We start from the raw sequence: 20,647 nt of genomic DNA on the forward strand, positions 1-20,647 counted from the left end.
CCTGCACCTTGTATATCCTGGACATTTATGGGGATAACCCTTTACAGGCATTAAATGTGCTGGTACATTGAAAGTGGTTTACAGCTTCAAATTTTGGTACCAATCTGCACTACTTCATGTGGTATGCTAGATCTGATATTGTAGATGTCTGGCTGCAGAATCAGATTTGTCTAATGCATTATTACTAAAGTACAACAGAATTTCCCAGGCTTGTAAACCCACCCCACGGTGTACTGCTGTAGCGTGATACTTAGGTACTTTCTTGCTGTGAAAACTTCCATTTATATCAAATGACCAAATGGTCACAAGCTGCTGCAAAATTATTATTTTTTTTATATTTTTAGGTAAAATTGAGAATTTTCATTTTGCTTTTGATATTGTTGTCATTCTATTTATTTATCTTTTAATTAATCTAAACATTCTTAGCTTTACATTAGGCTGTGTCTCATGTGCTATCATCCATATTGTAGTCACAATACCATTAAATAATTTAATCTGTGAAAAATTCCTGTTGTAGATGGACACTTAGTGTTTATATGCTTTGGGTATCTGTCATGACCCCAAGAGTGCTTTACCTTTCATGAGGTTTAATATTGGTGGTAATTCATGGCACTAACTGCTGGGCTTTTGCCCTCTCATAATGAAAATAGTTTGAAAACAATTGTATATCCATTTAATTTAATGTAAAATGTATGACTTTCCCATTAAGGGACATCAATTCCTGTTTAAAAAAAAAGTTGGCTTGGTCAACTGGGCTGTTGCCTAAGCAGCCCAGGATTTATATGTATGTGCCAGTGGAGACTAGTGCAGCTCCACCTTATTATTACTTTGCCTTTCATTTTGGTGGGGAAAAGGTGCTTCAGGAGGGGCTGGTTGATCTTCTAGATGATGCAGTGGGCAGCCATTTCTCATTGGTTCAGGCTGCGTTAGTTGACTGGTGTTTGAGGCAGCCTGAGTGGAACTAGAAGAATAGTTATGAATGGTTTTGGAAAAATGCAAGCATGAGTAGGGAAAAACTTTTTTTGCATTCTTCTATTCAGTGATATCACCAACAGCTAGCTTGCAGGACATGCAGTTTTTTCTTTTATATATTTAATATTTTGTGTGTGTTTGTGTTTGAGGTGTACAGAACACAGACACTGTAATTGTTAGGGTGTGTGGGTTGCAGTATCTGTGTCTGATGGCAAAGAGCTAAAATAAAGTTCTGGGATGATTATTTCTGTAATTTATTCATTTGACCATAATCTGACATATGAAGTGCTATCTACCGATAAAGCGTAAAGTGACTGTAGTTAATTGTCATGTGTATGGTGTGTGTGTGTTGCAGTGGGAAGCACTCTGTTACTGACATCAGAAAGCTGAAAATACATTACTTTTTTATTTTCACATACCTTTATTGAATTATCACTTGTGACATAGGTAAAGTAATCAAACTATATTAACATGACAAACATACTTCACATATATTGCTATATATGCATTTTTAGTGGGTTGCATTGTGTGTTTCTGACAGCAGGAAAATGATGTACATCGATGTGGCCACTGTTTGTAATTTATTTATTAACTTGAGCAGAATCAGTCATTAAAATGGCTGTGCCTGGTGGGCATGCAGTGGTTTGCACTGTATACATCTGATAGCAGTGAGCTGAAATAAATTACTTTGTCCTTTATTTATTCGGTCATTTAATTACAGACATCTGAGGTGTACAGAGACAATAAAGTGGCTGTAATCCGTGGGCAGGGAGGCAACATGTGGATGAAAATGACCCTTCTATAATTTATCCATAGAAACAGTCATTGGGTTGGTTTGGCAGGACTAGTGTGCTGTTCATTAAAACACGCTAAAATGCATTGTTGGGAAAAAAATTTTGATGACAGCTAGACAACAGAGGTGTATAAAGTCAATAAACAGTCTATAAATGAGTATGTACTGGGATTGTCTGAGGATGAGTGTGACTTACTCCCAACTGTTTGATCACAGTTAAACAGTCATTGACCTTGCATTCACTTTTTCTGTACCCCTTCCCCCACTTTGAAGTCACTAGCTGCCATTGTTTAATACCATTGATAAGCTCCAAAGAAAGCCCTTGCAAAACTATAGAAGATGCAAAGGGTGTAATAAGGACTACTTTTTTTCTTCTTTGAAATGTTCTAATCCTTTTATATTCAACTCTTGTGAAACTTCTGTAAAAGCAGTAAGGAATGCTCAAAGCCAACATACTCCTCGTGTGAGAAGTCTGATAGAAAGAAATGAGAACAGTAGAAGGTAGCACAAAATTTAAGCTCCTCACATTAATTGTGTATTGAGCACCCCACACAACTGACACAGGCTTAGAGCACACTTAACATGCATTTTCTCCAGGATATTTTTATACTCTGGTGCAAAATCTGTACTCTATGCCCATATTAGTCTTTCCTCCTCTAACCCTGCAGTCCACACTTCATTTGTAAATTCACTGTGCCAAACTGGTGCCTTTCGTTGAAAGATTAGAAAGCCCATTCTTGTGCCAGTTGTCATATCTGGTTTCTTACCCACTTAGCTCCCTTACACAGATGTTGACCCCACTGACTCCTTCACCACAAGTGTCAGTCCCATCATCGTCTGGTTATCTAGTGTGTGTGTGTGTGTGTGTGTGTGTGTGTGTGTGTGTGTGTGTGTGTGTGTGTGTATATTTTCTAGCTTCTTTTTCCATCCATGACTGCTGACCATCAGTCCTTCAACAATTGGTCTTCAGCTAGTTCATTCCACCATACTGGGTAACACCAGCACAGAAATGACAGTTGACAGGTGGAGGCCATCATGCAGGCTGTCAGTGGAGGTGGCTTGTGCCCATGCTGCATCTACTAGTACAGCCTATGAGGGTGTCAATTTTGTCTCTCACCCTTTCGCAGGGTGAAGGATATAGACACTTGCATCACTGCAAGGAAGTACTCTATCCTTCCCATTCACGTGCATGTTACCACACGCACACTAATGAGAATTACCATGACTTACCTGATAGTACCTAGTCCACTTTCTTAATTCTTGTGCTTTTCTTTTACCTGCAAGACTCAGCTTGCTAGTGTCAGAACTGTAAACCAGAACACACACACCCCTTCCTGAAGGACAAGCCAATTTTGGTCTTATATCCACATCTTCCCTACCCAGATGATTCATCCTGGGAGCTATTATTCAAACAAACCAAACTGACATAGTCTGAGTCATACACAGGGCTTTTTCCCTTTACACCAAGGAGCTAGACTAGGCCTACCTGATATTAGTATCTCAAATGTAGCCTTACTAATGTCAGTTTCTCTCACCTTGGTTATATGAGCACCAGTATGACTGGCATCTGTCTTTTAGGCAACCGTAAATTTCCTCTCAGGATTTTCCATCCATGCAAAGAATGACTATGATTTCTTTTCTGCAGCACATTTGGTGAGACATCTTGGTTTTGTTGTGTTGACCACAGTATTTTCAAGTCTGTTGCTACTTTATCCATGCACCTCATCAAATTTCTTCGTTTCTTCAGCATCCTTTTTTTTTTGCCAGAGTCTGTTATTAACCTTTTTTTCTGATTCCCAGGACCAGTCAACCAGATTTTCCGACATACTTGTAACAGGGTCTCTTACAAGTAATAATGTTGGATGTGTAAGTAGAGCTTAGGCTGCAGAAAACATCCTGCCCCCTTTTTTACATACTTTCTGCCTATTTAATCATTTTCTTCATCAAAACTGGAGTGTTGGACTAGAACATTGCATTGTGATGGTTGTGGATGAGTTGGGGGTTGGCAACCTGGGAAAGTTTAGCATGCAGAACAGTACAACACCTACAGTTCTTTCTATTTATGTAGCCAGGTACTTACAGATCCAGTGTTAATCTTGAGTAACCATCTTTTGTTTTGCAAATAACTGAACAAGTCTGAACACATTGTTTACCATTTAATTGGAATTACTTGGAGTAAATCTTGATGGCATCCTGTATTCATAGGCCTTAAAGTATGTTACTGTGTTGTTACTTCTGGAGTCTGTAAATGGTACAGATCTATGTAACCTCTGTGATATCTCATGACAAGTGGCATACATGTCTGACTTTTCAGTGTGCTGGAACTAATACTTCAGGATGGTATTTATTGTTTGCAGATGACTTGGCAAGCCATTTAAAGGAAAGCAGTGTACCAGCATTATAGATCAGTACAGTATCTTTGACTGCGGTGGTGGTGCTGCGGTAGCGTTGTCGCCTCACAGTTAGACGTTGCCCGTTCGATTCTTAGTTAGAGCGTCTTCTGTGTGGCAACATGCATGAATTGGTGTTCCTTCGTTGAAGGTTGTGCGTTAGGCCCGGCAAACCAGCACGTAAAAATCTACTGCTAATCATTAGCGGACCGGAGTTCCGCTGTAGCGACCCCTAAAAGGGAAAAGCCGAAAGACACAACAACAACAGTATCCCATCTTTGGAAGTAGTTTTGAATAAATAATTTGCAAATTTTTTTGTTTTGCACCTTACACCATGCTTGTTATATATTATTATTGCTTATGATAATTTGTATTTACTCGTACAAAGATTCTTGTTGCAGGGTTTTTGAAATTATTCTGCATGTGTTTTATGCCTTTTACAACACTTTCTTAGGTCTGATTTTTTTATTTTATTTATTTGCACGTGGATTCATTGCTGTCACTCAAACTCAAGTGGTGTATATAAATGTATTTTAGCATTTGCATGAAACTCTGCTAGCATTCAGTAATGTCTTAACATATACTGGCTCATAACATTTTTTTTTGTGCAAACTGTACCTGTGCAATACTTCAAAAAATACTTTTGCAGAGGAGCAAGTCCACCTGTACGTTGTGAGGGTGGGCTTTGTCCCCACCCCTGTTACTTTAATCTCACTTTGAAGTTGCACCCCCTCAGAAAACAGCAGTCAAGGAATATACAAAAAGTAAATTTGAACTGTTTCTCCTCTGTGATCTCTGATTAACATACAAAATACATGATTTAGGATCATTCCCATCACTACAAAGTGTGAAGACCAAAGCAAATTCATTGAACATTTATCCCCAAGCAACTTCAGAGCGAGGAGTTGGCTATTGCCTTTATGAGATTTGGTTAGTTACAAAGATAATTTTGCTTTGCCAACTTGTCACTTAAAATACAGTAGCTATTTGTGACAAAGGACCAATGTATGACAGAGTTTTAGTTGACATTGTGGATATGAACCTTTGATCAATTATTTTCTTGCTAAATTTTCATGTACACCTTAGTAGTTACTTAAGTTTACCAGTAGTTGAGGGCATGTTTGTGATAAAGTCAGTTAAGAAATGGAAAATGAAATGCAATTACCTGCCTGATACCAGTTTCTTTACATTTCAGCATGCAGTCCTGACTGAGCTTTCTCATACTCGTGGTAATGAAAGGTATGGTCTACATAACCGTGCCCAAGGAGGCTTTGCCTCTAGCAGCATCTTTCTGAATGAAAATTTCAAGCTACATCTTGCACCTCCTCCAGCTACTGATGACTGACCTTTATGGAGTTATTGGACTTTTTTATGCACTCTACACAACTCATTTAATAAAAGTGTACCAGACAGCTGCAGTGGATATTTGACTTCATTTGCTGGCAGCAAATACCATCCTTTATATAGAAAATTCACAAATTGATCCAATAAACACTTGGCAGTATAACAGACTTATGTTAATTCTTTGTGCTTCAGGTTTTTTATTTGATTTTTTTTTTTTTTTGTTATGGGTATCTTATAGAATTTTCTAGTCAATTGTATGTTCATAGTAGGCTGTTAAATGTGGACAGAAAACAATTAGTCTGCCAATTATGATGCAGTCTGACAGCTATTAAAAGTACTGTTCTTATTTAGGCATGTAAAGTTGCCCTGAAAATCCAAAATGAGCTGCCTCTTTTGAAAATGAGTGAGAGTCTTCCGCAGGATATTTGCAGTCCATTTTTACTCTTACTGTGCCATACCACACAATTTTATAATGGCTGCTCACTCTCCTATTTTTTTTTCAGAAGCGGTTTGGGTCATAAGGATAGAATAACTGTTTTATACTTGCTAGAATAAAGTGCTTGAACCAGTAGATGTGAAGAGGACTAAATTATGACAGCGTGACATTTTTTGTTCAGCCTTACCAGTCTTTAACCAGTTTACATATAGGTTATTGACTTACGTTCCTATCTTTCATCTGTACCAGACTTCATTATATGCTTCTGTAGAGCTACAAACTGCCAGTCTTGGACAGGTTGTTCCATAGTCCCTCAACCCATTTCTTTCATACTCCCAGCTCCTTCCCTTCCCAAGCCATAAATGAAGTCTCAGTTGCAGGGTCAGCAAATATGAATTCTGCTTTTCACTGCTTCTTTTGTATGTGGTGCAGTTATGCTAAACTGGCCTGTTTTGTTTGCATTATTTAATTCTGGGGTCTGGATCTGATTAATGTCTAATTCCTACCCCAGGCCCATCCCCACTGTGTTCCAGTAGCAAAAATGAATAAAGAACTGCTGTAAAACCACTCTGCAAGACAGTGATATCTGAAATGGTCCAAAAAGAATGCAGGGCAGACATATTACTTTTCATAGTTTATACTGTAACATGGTGAAATGCATACATACAAATTGAATCATTAAATTCCTACAGTATTTACACACAGTTTAAAAAAACACAATATCACTGAGTCAAATAAGTTATTACAATCAAAATAGTGTCCTAAACAGATGTTAAACAAACAGGGAAAGAGAGAAAAATAGTCTACCTGTTCATTTAGGTGTAAACTTTCTCTAGAAATGTTTTTCATCTGACGCTGGCATGGCCAAAGCTGTACCATGTCCTAAAGCAACCAGAGCATGCTGCCACACCAGGAAATGCCCTTGTCATGAGCAACTCTATATGACACATTATTAACCACATTGAGCAAAAATAGAGTGATGGTCAGCTGGCTCCCAGGTGCCAGAATTTATGATGTTGACCTAACTGTTGCACAAGCTGCATTACCTTCAGTGCTGTAGCTTGGATGATATGGAGATTAAGTGCACCTTAGGCTGTGGGTGTTTTTCAAACCATGGGCTGCTATAGACACACACACTTTTTTCAACCATCCATAAATCATATTCATTTGGATTCATGTTCCTGATTTAAGAGCATTCAAACTGTTGTACACCTCAAATTTCAGATTATAATTAAAAAAATTACCTTAAAGTATTCCAACTTGTTTTACTCAAATGCACATGATCATGTCAGCCAGTGTCATTCTCAACTGCAGATTGCTTGCCTCCTTACCCAGCAGTTGTAGCCCCATTGTTGACTGTTTCACAGATGTCTGATAGTAGTAAAAATAAAATTGCACACTAGTTCTGCAAAGACAGACTATTCAAACTGAGAAAACAGGAAGGTAAGTTACTTTCATCCACAGACAGTCCCCACACCAACCCAGCCGTTATGGTTACTTTAGTCTGTACACCTCATTTGATTGTGATCAAGGATACCATTCAACTTCTTATCTGCAAATCTGGGACGAAGCCAAAAAATGAGGGGCAATAGCCCAGAATCAGAGACAGATTTCTCTTATATATTTAAAGCTGCTAGAATAAAATTTTTTGCATTAACACAAAGGACATAAATTTTGAAACTCAAATCCCTGTCACAAGATAATGACTACAATCCTCAGTGATTTGCCCAAATCTTATGTTGAACAGACAAAAGATATGTGCATAGTCACGGGCAGTATGTTTCAGGGACAATTAAAAGTTTTGTTTCACATACAAATCTACAAGTGTTCCAAATTATTTCATGCACATACTCATTAGTCCAGCAAAGCCACATGGTTAACTGAGCAAATGACCAGAGGGTAAACTAGTTTCATCCATGTTGCATATGTGCAAGTGGGTAATCACTGCGAGTATAAGCAGTGTCCAGCATTTAACTGTTTTTGTTCTTCTGATGAAAAGCAAACAAACAAATGATTTGGCAATCAAACTAACTAAAGTAGTTTGCAATGCTGATTTTTTTTTTGTTGCAAATTAGACAATTTTGTTGGCTGTCCATGAGCCCCTATTTTAATCTGCCACTGTATGTAGAGAGATTCATGGCTGAGCTGTCAGTGTATATTTCTTGAGTCTGATAGGGAACTAATTTTTTCAACACTATCTTAAGTTTGTAGTAAATAATGCCAAAATGCTAACAAAAAGTAGATGTCATCAGTTGGCTCACTAATTGATGCCATTCCAGAAGCTTCAACTGAGGGTGAGCTTTGAGGGACATCTTTGAAAGTAATAACTGCTTCACTAGGGATGGCTCAAACCTCTTTCTGCAGGACCTTTGCATATTAGAAAGATTTGTATTGCCCCCATAGTGCCTCTTGTTAAGTAAAGTCACTCTCCTCCTATATCTGCCAGCCCAGCAGTTTCAAACCAAGCCTAATATATCATGGCAGTGCAAGAAGTGTAAACAAAATGTTGCTTGATTTTGAGGCCTTCTTAACCCTTGAGAACACAAACAACTATATAACTAGATGCATGGTTCCAGTACAATGACAGTGCTCCTCCTGTACCAGGTTCTAATACCTACCACCCATTTAAACCTTGTATGAAGGGTATCCATGCCTGTTATGGCAGTGTGTTTGTTTTTATTTGTAATTCCTTTATCTTATATCTTATCCAGAATGGTGATAGCCTAGAACTACTACATGTCCTGGTAACTACTACCAAGTCCACCTTCCATATCGTGACCAGTTGTAGAACCCCCTCCATGATGACCTACAGTCTATGAAACATACTTCAGTAAATTAGAATCCCTAACTGTTGAATGTTGTTTGAGGCAATAATGGTGAACTCTCAATCTGGATTTTTCAACGACATGCTGCAATTTACCTTCATAATGTTGAAAGCACATCTTCAAATGTGCACATAGGTGAAACGTATCGCGAATTCTGTCCCAACGACTTGCCTAAATGTCAAACAAAACAGCGAACATTGACATTTCCAATAGTAAAGAAAAACTCCATGGATACACCAGGCTAAAAACAAAAACTATACTTTAATGAAACAAATCAACAAGAATAAAATGTGTAAGCACTTTCGGGTTAAACCCTTCTTCAGACACAGCTCTTATGGAATAAATCAATGATTTTTATATAATATAATAAAAAGAAACCAACCAGTACTTAACCATGGTTAATTAGTTACAATTAGAAGTCTACGTCTCTTCAAAACAGGTTTTAAAGAAACCATACCATTTAACCCAGGATTCCTATCTGCCCCCAGTTCTATAATCCATTGCGTCTCACAGTATTCTGTGTAACCAGATAGATTACCTCCTCTAGGGTTGTTCTTAACCAACTGCAAAACTAGGAATGCTGATACAATGCATTATGTTCATTATGTGTTTGTATGTCTGATAAGTGGTTAAGAATCCTCTCTTTTAGCTTACAGTTGGTTTTCCCCGCATAAAAGGAGGTGCAGAGTACATACTGGGCTAAATAAACAACATTAACCAAATTATAATTGGCTACTAAAGATGGATTGTATACCTTTTTAATAATTGGGTGGGTATACCCTTGTGTCCTAGATATATACTGACATGCTTTACAGTTTAAACAGGGATAAGTCCCTTTTCTACTTTTGCTTTTGGGAACAGTCATACGTTCCCCTCTATCACATAAAAGTTGCTTCAAAGTTTTATTCCTCTTAAAAACAAATCTAGGAGCTGCTCCTAGTATATCCTTCAGTGCATCATCTGTCTGTAAAATCTTCCAGTTGTCACGTATAATGTCACAGACTTTGTTAACATTACTACTATAGTTTATACAGACATTTACCCTATCCCTAAATTTATTCTGTTTTATTAAAGAGGATTGCCTGTTTTCTATCCCTTTTTTTCGAAAACCACGGGGATGCTTGTGACTTCCTTAGCCCTTTCACCTCAGTAATATTCAACTGCAATTCTTGCTGAACATATCCTCTAGCAGTCAGCCTTGACTCAATATTTCTTACTTCATCATTAAAAATTGTCTCATCAGTGCATAACCTTGATGCTCTAATGACCTGTCCTTTCATTATATTCTGAAATACAAAAGATGGATGCATACTATCTCTAGTTAACATACTATTCTTCCAACATGTTTTCCAGTGGATACTGGTACTAAAATTGTTAAGCATATCTTTTCTCACTTGAATATCTAGAAAATCTATCTCCTTATCAGAGTATTGCACTGTAAACCTTAAAAAGTTTGCTGTGGATTCTAAATACATCAGGAGTTCCCTCCCACAACATAAAAATGTCCACGAAACACGAATAAAAAATGATGGACTGCTTCCATTCATGTATAGCTTGTGTCATGACTTCTTCATCCCATTTTCCTAGTTTCAGGTTAGCATATGAGTAGGCACAGGGGGTGCCCATGGCAACCCCCGACCATTGCCAGTAATACTCTCTGTCAAACATAAAGATGCTATTCTCTAGAATGACCTCTAGTAGATACATTACCTGTAGGATAGTTTTACTATGTAATGAGTTTTCCCTCCTTAGAATTTTTCACATCCAATGTAACCAATAATAGATGTTCATTCTGTGGTATATTTGGAGAGTGTACAAATAACATTGTTAAAAAATGCGCACAATCTTTTAATATAGTAGGAATCCTGGAAACTATAGATTTTAACTTTGATTCAACCCATATAGAACAACATTCAATGATCCACCCCCTGCCTGACACAATGGGTCTTGGTGGGGGGGGGGGTCCACCATATCTTCATAGATTTTTGGTAGCACTTTAAAAATGGGTATAACAGAAAACTCAACTGTAATAAACTGAAAAATATCATCATTGATTATATTACTTAACTTCAGTTCACTGAATAATTTATGAACATGCTTGATTATTTTCATAGCTTCAGTGTATGTGATATGCTTATACGTAGCATCCTGAGTTAACAGGAGTCTAATCCTTTTTTCATAGTCACTTGTATTCATTAATACAATAGCCTCCCCTTTATTGGCGGAACTTTGGTGCCTTCATACTTAAATTTCTGTGGGTGAACATTGACATTTCCGACCACTCCACACCTGAAACAAGTGCTACTGTGGGTCAAAAACGGGGTGAGATTTTGTTATTCAGAATATTGGCGTTCGCGGTTTTGAGCAGTCACAACTTGGAGTTTGCAGAAGCTGTTTGGGAGATGTGCTTGTCGAAATTATGAAGATAAACCCATGCTGCTCAACTCCCTATGTGAGGGCATTAGGATGTAATAACTACAAGAAGATAAAAAGTCTAACAATTAACTGCATGGGCCCACAGGGACGGTCTGTCATGTCTTTGGATCTGAATTTGGTCTGGGTCAAAGAGAGAGCCTAGTTTCTCTCTTTTCTAGTAGAATCTTGTTTCTGGGACCCCATTGGTGTCAAGTCGATGGTTCCTTCTTCTTAGGTTAAAGGGAGGTAAGTTTCTGATCACAGTTAAATCTAATCCAGGTAAAAAACAAGCAGGAGAACAGTAAAGCACTATGGAGATGGTTCCGTGTGATTCAGTCCTTTTATTGATGTTAGGCAATTGAGCACTTTGAGTCATAGCCAAAAATTGGTCTGTCATTTGTAATGAAAATCATGGGCATGTTTGTGGGCGAGCCTAACCTCACAAGCATGTCTAAGGTATGGGAGAGCCTGAGGGTTGGATCCTGACTCCATTCCCTGCCCCTTGACAATTGTTAAATATTTTGGTGTTAAACCTATACAGTTTTAAACTTTAATCAGTCTGGATTAAAACCAATGTATGTATGTTCAAAAGTTCTACAAACTACTAAATTACTAAACATACTAATCAATTCTTCATTAGTTTTAAAATGGTCGAGAAAGCTTTCAGTAAAATAGTCAGGTGTGTTGCAATCATACTTGAAGCATTGTTAAATTCTAGCCTACACTCCAGTCTTTTAAATGCCCACTTAACGTTTGTTTACAATAAGTTGTGTAACCAACCTAAAGCTGATGTGTAAAATTATGACATCTAAAAACATTACCAAATTAGCAAGTTCTTTCACTTAACAAAGCTTCTTTAGATCTGCACTATTTGATTCATTTTCAGAACTCATGTAGAAGTTGTAACACTCAAATATTGAAAAATAGTAAAAATCAAAATCAAAATAAAAATAATAATAATAAGAGGGGCTAGAGAGATTAATTGGAAGGATATTGGATAGAGAGGCCTAAAAATGTGCCAAGCTGTTTGTGTGTGTTGGGTTAAAGTGATGCAGACCATATAAGACCTGCATCTAATCCCAATGGAGGAGAGAGGGGATGTAAACTTCAATGTGGAGCAGGGAGCCCTGTGAAAGGTTCTCTGGATGGAGATTTATAGCAGAATTGCACCATATTATGCTTAATGCATGGGTTGAATAGAACCATGTTATTAATGCATGGGTTGAAGAAAATTTTGTTAAGGCTATATGTTAAAAACTGACCTGAGACCAGCATTTTCTTAAGCTTTGTTTCAAATCAAAAATGTAAAATATGGGTCATCTTAACCAGTTTGATGATGGGCTGGTGTTGCTTTGAGACCATTAAAATACCTTTTTGCAGGTGAAACATGTTAAATTATACAAACTGCTAGAAAATTAGACTCTCTGTAGCTTGAGCTAAAAGGTCTGTTGAGACGTCTTAGTTTTGTTGGACTGTGAAAGAGTTTGTAATGAAATAGTAAGAGACTGGAGACCATGTCCCCTGAAAAATGAAAAAGTCATAGTCTGCAAGAGCTTCAAATATAACAAAATCAAGGAAGAGGTGATAAATTTACATATTACTGTTTTTCAACAGTCTTGAGAACTTCTTTAGTTGACAAATACACAAGTATGGTGCACCTCTAAAAAGCTGCTAGTAATCCAGAGGTTATATTCAGGACTCCTAATAATCCAAAAAATGTCTGTAAAGAACGGAACGCCAATAAACGAAAATAACAAACAGGAATTTTATTAAGCTTAAAACCAAGCTTTTCGTCAGCGCTCTGCACCAACTTCTTCAGAAAGCAAACTAAAAACAAAGAACAATACATCTGTCCCATTATTTAAGCATCATAGCTCCACTCAAACACTCCCCCTTGTGGACACACCTGAAAATTGCACATCAATGCACTTAAAAAACTTAACCACAGAAAAACTGTGCATCACCATTTGTATAAGATCAACATGACCAGCCCTGAATATTTGTAATCAAACTAATACTCTAAATTTACACCACCAACATAGCATGTATACAGTCTTAAATACCTGGTAGACACTATAAACACACAAGTGGTAAACCCAGGAAAAGTATATGTGTGTAGCGCCTGTTTTAAAAAAGCTATGTAAATAAATCAAAATGTCATTCAGATGGTAACACAACTCGATGGAAGACTACAAACCATGAGTTGATATAAAATATACAAAATACATCCTGAGTATACCTTGGAAATGTATGCTTAACATTGTTATGTTGTTATCATAACTATCTGATAATAGTAGCAGTATTAGTAGCAAAAAAAAAAAAAGTAAGTTATATATTATATATTGATTGTATATTGTGTGTAGCGGCCGGTACTAGGAGGCTGACGTCCCTTACATAAAAGACTATTCTGATGAATGATCAAACTACACATCCCCCGCTTAAAATAATGGATCACAATGTAACCATTGATAAAGACATTAAAAAATAAAACCAATAATAACAAAGTAGCACTAAACCATTTTAACAATCAAAAAATGAAGAAAGAAACAATCCCCATAAAATAGCTAAAAAGGTGGTCATTCCCAAGGGGATTACATCAGTCTAAGAAGCTTCACCTAACTAGGCTTCTCAGTTTAAGAAAGCAACTAATAGAAAGCATGCTGTTTAGTCCAGGTAGGTGGTAAGCTTCCAATTAGAGTTGCCACATCAACTCCTTGCGTTCAAGTCTCAGAGAATCAGGACCCCCCTGTGCCTCCATCACAAAGTTGGTTAATCACCAAAAATGAAAATTCATGACCTGGGTTGTCTAGAATGTGTTTAGCCAGTGCATTGTCTACTTTCCCCTTCTTGATGGCATGTAAGTGTTCGTATAACCATTCTTGTAGCTTCCTGTCGGTCTTGTCAACATAGAAGCCAGGGCAAACAGAACACTGGGCCAAATACACCACCCGATTGCTAGCACAATTGAATCTTCCTTGAATAAGAAACTTCTTGTCCTTAATGGAAAAGGCTGTGCTTGCTTTAACATATCTACAGTACCTGCACATGTTACACTTGTACATCCCAGATCTGGGGGAGGTACCAGATATTTTAGACTCCAAAATATTTTTGTTGTTAAGGCCCCTCCTGAAAGTGACCTTAGGGTACAATGCCAGCCCAGGTACTCCTGTTGACTCAGTGGTTAATAAACACCAATTCTTCCTTATGATGGACACAATGTCAGTTGCGTCCAAGTTGTAAGTAATTATAAAATTATAGTCGAAGTTATCGGACTCAAGAGCAGGACGAGGCAAGCCTGATGACCCGCTGTTCAAATTCCCCAAAATGGGGCTAAAATGACCATTGGCCCTCTTACCTTGCACTTCCAAGCTTAAATCTGTGACGAAATCTGCAGGATACCCTCTACAAACAAATATGTCAGCGATAAACCTGCACTCGTCATAAAATGTTTTATCTTCTGAAATCATGCGGGCCGCTCGAACAAATTGGCCCTTCACGATAGCCCTCTTTTGGTGGATTGGATGTTCACTATCGAAGTGTAGGTATGAATTTGAAAATGTTGGCTTCCAATGTATATTAGCCATGAAGCGATTCATGGTCCTATCTTTCTCAATTTCTACATCCAAATAGGCTATCTTATCAGTTGCAAAATTAGATGTAAATTTCAAGAATTCAGTAGAACCATTAAAAAAAGTCACCAAGGTATTTGCATCATCTTGTGAACCATTGAGGATGATAAAAATATCGTCCAAGAACCTAGTGTATATCGACACTTTCTCTTGGAGTAGGAAATTGCATAAAACGAACACCCTCTCCCAATGGGCCATTACTAAATTCGCCACGCTGGCTCCGCAAGGTGATCCCATGGGAACACCAACCAATTGATTGAACCACCGGTTGTTGAATGAGAAAAAGTTGCAAGTGAGAAAAATATCCAATAACTCACTAACCAGTGAGATCTCTTCTGTCGGAGCACGATGGAAGCCCAATTCCAATTGAATCCACTCGACTGCCACGAGGTGGGGAATAGATGAATATAGATCAACCACATCGATCATCAAGAGGCAACTATCAGCACTGAATGGGACGGAACCCACGTTTTCTAGAAAAGCCCAAGAATCTCTTGAAATATGTGGAACATGATACACGTACTTCTTGAGAATATTGTCTACCACCTTAGCGGCTGCATAGGTTATACTCCCTCTAGCGCTAACTAGTTGCCGCATAGGTGGATCATATATATTCTTGTGTATCTTGGGGTTCCCAAACAAAACTGGTATCTTAGGTGATACAAGAATGATATAATTGTATATATCCACATCAGTTAAGCCATTGATGAACATCTCCTCAAAAAATGACTGTATACGGCTCATATTTACATTTAACTCATTCCTAGAGACTTCATGATAGGTATTAGAGGCCAAGATGGCCAACATCTTGTCATTATAGTCATCCAAGTCCATAGCTACCAATCCACCTCCCTTATCAGGCTGCATCAGTCTAACCGGTGCAGACTTGAGAGCTTCCAACAGGCCCTTCTCCACTCTGGTGACATTAAATTGGGCTGGTCGCCTTGAATTAAGGAGGTGACGGATATCAAGATCGCACAGTTGTTCGAAAACTCCAACGGTTGGTAAAAGAGGTGGGTTGAAAGTGCTAGGTATGTGAAATTCTTGGGTCTTTGTGAATTACCCAACAATAATGTCAAATTCAACTTTCTCACAAATAATTTCAGGTCCAAAATCGACCTCCCAACACTAGGCCCGACTAGGGGGTACAAAAGATAACCTTTTAGCCAAAATGTCCACCAAAGGTTGGGAAAAAGCAAATTGAGAAAAATTGTAAATTTTGAAATCTTTGCCTGTATTGTAAAGGATCTCCAATGCTTGAATAGGGGGAGAAGGAATGGCTAAACAGTCATACATCAATTCCTCCTCATTTTGTATTTGTTCCTCGTCGTGCGGTTCAACGTTTGTTGTGGAGACGAGGCTTGGGCATGAAAATTTACATCATGGGCTTCAGATGCTGGCTGGACCTGGTTAAGACCAGACCCAATAATAACCTCTCCTTCGGTTGAAGGTCTATGGTTTATTCGCCTTGCCGAAGGCCCATTCTCCGCTTCACTGTGGTGCATAGGTTGGTTGGTATCAACCAAAACTGAATCGATCCCCGTAGTTTCTCTGCTGTTCCCTAAAAAGTTCCCTTGGGATTTAGGGGGTTTGGGGTAAGCTGGCCCCATCTTTGTAAGCTTTTATGTCCCTCTTTAATTTTTTAATTTTAGTTGTAGTCATCTTAGAAATATGTTGGTCAATGCTGTTGAAGACTCTCTTGTATTCGTAGCGATACCTGGAAAAATGGATATCCAACTTTATTTCCTCATCCAGGCTAGAAAGGTCCATGGTTAATTGATTGATAGCTTCCTGGTAGATTGATTCATTCGTTCCCATGTCTATCAAAAAGTGACAAAAGGTCGAGATGGAATTTTGACCCTTCCTCCAACCCTGTGGGATATTGCCATGAGCGAAGACCCTTTGGGACAATCTTCGCACGTCGGCATTCCCCAAAATAAGAGACCTCTAGTTGTAGTTTCCTGAGCCTCAATAATTTTTGATCAAGTTGGTTGAGTTTAGTGGGCAAGTCAGGAAGATCTTCAGTAAAAGTGTCTTTGTTGGCGGTATCCTCTCCATTATAAAAAGAAAAGGGTCGATTCAGCCAATTATTTAAGTTCAAGTCTGTATAGTCCCTCCTCAGGGTCCCCACCTCACCAAGTCTAGATGCAGAAGCTCCTATGTTATTTAATGGGCTCTTGTGTCCTCTCGTGGAGGCCATAGGATTGTCGCCGCCATCCTGATTGTGTAGATCGTTAGAGCCATTGGAAATGACGGCTCCCAGCTCAGCTCTGGCTCCACTAGCTGGTATCATAAAGGGGGATTCAGTCGACAGTCCACTGGGGGGTCACACTACAGGATTCACAGCATCACTTTGCAAAAGTCCATCCATTCGCTGTGAAAGATGTTCAACCTTTTCCGTGAGAAGGTTTATAAGTATCGTTAAATCCCCTGGATCTGAGGTGCCACTAGCTTCCTGCGTGGTGGAAGACATGAAGACTTTCTGCACGACTCAAAAACAAAACCACAAACTGATAAATACCACCGTTGCAGGGATCTTTTTAGGGAACAGCAGAGAAACTACGGGGATTGTGTAGATCATTAGAGCCATTGGAAATGACGGCTCCCAGCTCTGCTCTGGCTCCACTAGCCGGTATCATAAAGGGGGATTCAGTCGACAATCCACTGGGGGGTCGCACTACAGGATTCACAGCATCACTTTGCAAAAGTCCATCCATTCGCTGTGAAAGATGTTCAACCTTTTCCGTGAGAAGGTTTATAAGTATCGTTAAATCCCCTGGATCTGAGGTGCCACTGGCTTTTTTAAAACAGGCGCTACACACATATACTTTTCCTGGGTTTACCACTTGTGTGTTTATAGTGTCTACCAGGTATTTAAGATTGTATACATGCTATGTTGGTGGTGTAAATTTAGAGTATTAGTTTGATTACAAATATTCAGGGCTGGTCATGTTGATCTTATACAAATGGTGATGCACAGTTTTTCTGTGGTTAAGTTTTTTAAGTGCATTGATGTGCAATTTTCAGGTGTGTCCACAAGGGGGAGTGTTTGAGTGGAGCTATGATGCTTAAATAATGGGACAGATGTATTGTTCTTTGTTTTTAGTTTGCTTTCTGAAGAAGTTGGTGCAGAGCGCTGACGAAAAGCTTGGTTTTAAGCTTAATAAAATTCCTGTTTGTTATTTTCGTTTATTGGCATTCTTTACAGACATTTTTTGGATTATTAGGAGTCCTGAATATAACCTCTGGATTACTAGGAGCTTTTTAGAGGTGCAGCAACCTGCAACGGTGGTATTTATCAGTTTGTGGTTTTGTTTTTGAGTCGTGCAAAAAATACACAAGTATGGTTAGATTCAGTTGGGAAATTCTTTTTCTTCCCGATTTGAAGGAATTATTAGGGCCAGCCCCTGTGATAGTATAGGGAGAAATATTAAGTCATTCGGTGTGAAGGATGCTGGAAGTTGGAAAATAGAGTTTGCCAAAGGAATATGCACAAATATGGAAGCTGCAAAATTTGCAGGTTCATACATGAAGTATCATGGAGACCCATTCTAGACCTTTCCTTTCTCAACACCTTCCTAAAAGTGCATTCTTTCAGGATACATTCTTTTCCAATTCTTTACCCTCTTTTTCTTCCACAGGCTCTTCTGGTCTCTCTAGATCTAAAGAACATCTATCTCATATTCTCATTCATCTTTTTAGAAAGTTTTATGTTTCTCTGTTTCTTCCTCCCGTTTTCAGTTATCTGCTTGGACCCTTTGTCTTTCTGTGGCCCCAGGGATGTTCACCAAATGTCTAGCCCCTGTGATAGCTTTCAGCAGGCTATAGAGGATTTAGATATTTCCTTATCTGGATGACCTGCTTCTTCAGGCTTGAAGTATACAGGACAGAATTTACATCTCGATTAGGCAGATTATGTCACATAATAAAGAAATGAGTTTAAAAATGGCTGTGTGTTTTTAATTGTGTTTTTCTGATGAAATCCTATTTCAATTTGGGACAAAAGCACTAAACAAAGTTTATTATTTTCTTACAGCCACATTGTGGTGGTCTTTTTAATTTTAATTCTTCAGGCTTCCTCTCAATTTCAGCTTCTTTAGGATCCACATTTTACTATGCTTCTCTTGCAGAGCCTGGGCTTTATTGTCAGTCTCAAAAAGTCTCCTCCTCAGGACCACTTCTTTCTGGGTTGCAGAATTCTGAACATTTCAATATTGGCTTCTCTTCCACCCTCCAAAGTTTCTGTACTTGACTGCTTATTTTCAGTCTGTTCTTCCCCTTTAGGTTCTTCAAGCCACTGAATTTCCCAAAGCCTTGGGTTTCATGGCATTCATCATTCCTGTGATACACTTTGCCAAACTTCAGATGAAAAAGTTCCAGTCGTATCTCTCGATGGTTTGGCTCCAATATTGCCACCCTCTGGAATTCCACTCCCTCTGTTACTCTATCTCAAGCTGGAGATTATTTGATGGATTCAGCAGATCTCTGTCAGTCCATGTCTGCTTTTCAGTCTTCTCCTACTCAGAAACTCTTCACGGAAGCTTCTAATCTGGGGTGGGGAGCCTATTCTGGCAGTCTGAAAGCTCAGGGTCTCTGGCGCCTCCATCAGATGTCAGACCACATCAACATCAAAGAGATGAGGGTCCTCAGCCTTGCTCTGCAGGCCTTTTATTTCCTTTGGGTACCAAGTCCTCTAATGATTTTTACAGACAACACCACAGTCATGTGATTACTTCAACAAACAGGGAGGCATAAAGTCTTATCTTCCACTTTGCAGACTGACTCTTCAGGCTTGGGACTTTATTTGTCATCATATCACTCTTCAGGCAGTATACATTCCTTCAGAGCACAACGTCATGGCAATCTTTTTCTGTGTAGGTCCAAGACACAACCTCATGAAAGGATGCTTCACTGGGAGGTGTTTCTGGATACTGAACATTGGTGGGGTACTCCTCAAGTAGATCTCTTTGCCTTCCCTCTGAACAACTCCCTCTATTCTGTTCTAGAATTTCAAGTCTTGTGTCTTGGAAGGTGGACGCCATGTTTTTTTTGGAAGGGGATGTTCCTGTATGCATTTTCTCCTCTTCACCTGCTTTTCAGCAGCCTGCACAAGATTATAAAGGGCTCTCCCAGAAACTTGCTGGTATCTTCCTTTTGACCCAGTGAGCTCTGGTTCCCCCTTCTTATTAACCTGGTCAGGGGCAATCCTCACAAGTTACCTCACTGCATCTGTCTTTTCTTACAACACAGGGGGTCTTTCATTCACCCTCACATGTCCATGCTTCAACTAATACTTTAAGGTATGGGGTTTTGATCCCCTTTAGGTAGAAATTTTCTGAAGAAATGCTTAGGTTCTGTAGGAGGCCAGGAAACCCACTACAAGAAAATCCTGTGTGGCTAAATGGAAGAAATGTTCTGTTTTCTGTGTCATACATAACCAGGATCGCTTTTCAGTGGTGGTCCCTTTGGTTCTTTTCAATTTGTGTGAATTGCTCAGTGTTAGCTTAGCATATTCTTCTGTTAAAGCTCTTTGGTCAGCAAGTTCTGCCTGTTTGCCTTTGACCACTCCTTTAGGTTCATTTTTTTTTTCAAAACAGGTTTATTGTTTTAACATACAAGAGAAATATCATAACAATTTTATACAAGTAATTAAAAATAGATATGATTATAACATTCAACAAAACAACTAAAGTATTTACAAAGACATCCACTACAATCAGATCAATTAATTAAACTAAAATACCATGCTATTGAAATTAGGATTTTTTTAACAAATTTTGTAAATTATCCCATACAATATAATAAGATGTTTTTCTAGTTGTTCTTGTCCTAATTGTTTTTAT

The 20,647-nt window shown here is 38.6% G+C and overlaps 1 protein-coding gene across 1 annotated transcript in view; it reads left to right on the forward strand.

The window, feature by feature from the left end:
* The window catches only part of VPS8 (VPS8 subunit of CORVET complex), a 2,195,799-nt gene extending 2,190,133 nt beyond the window's left edge, over positions 1–5,666 (forward strand). The window contains exon 39 of the mRNA XM_044075401.1: positions 5,351–5,666. Within this exon, the coding sequence (XP_043931336.1) occupies positions 5,351–5,500 (150 nt within the window). The 3' untranslated portion in view covers positions 5,501–5,666. The remainder of the gene's footprint in view (positions 1–5,350) is intronic.
* Positions 5,667–20,647: the final 14,981 nt, after the last annotated feature.

Source organism: Protopterus annectens, chromosome 6.part1 (assembly GCF_019279795.1).
Source record: "Protopterus annectens isolate FY-2018-M chromosome 6.part1, PAN1.0, whole genome shotgun sequence".
Classification (NCBI taxonomy): Eukaryota; Metazoa; Chordata; order Ceratodontiformes; family Protopteridae; genus Protopterus; species Protopterus annectens.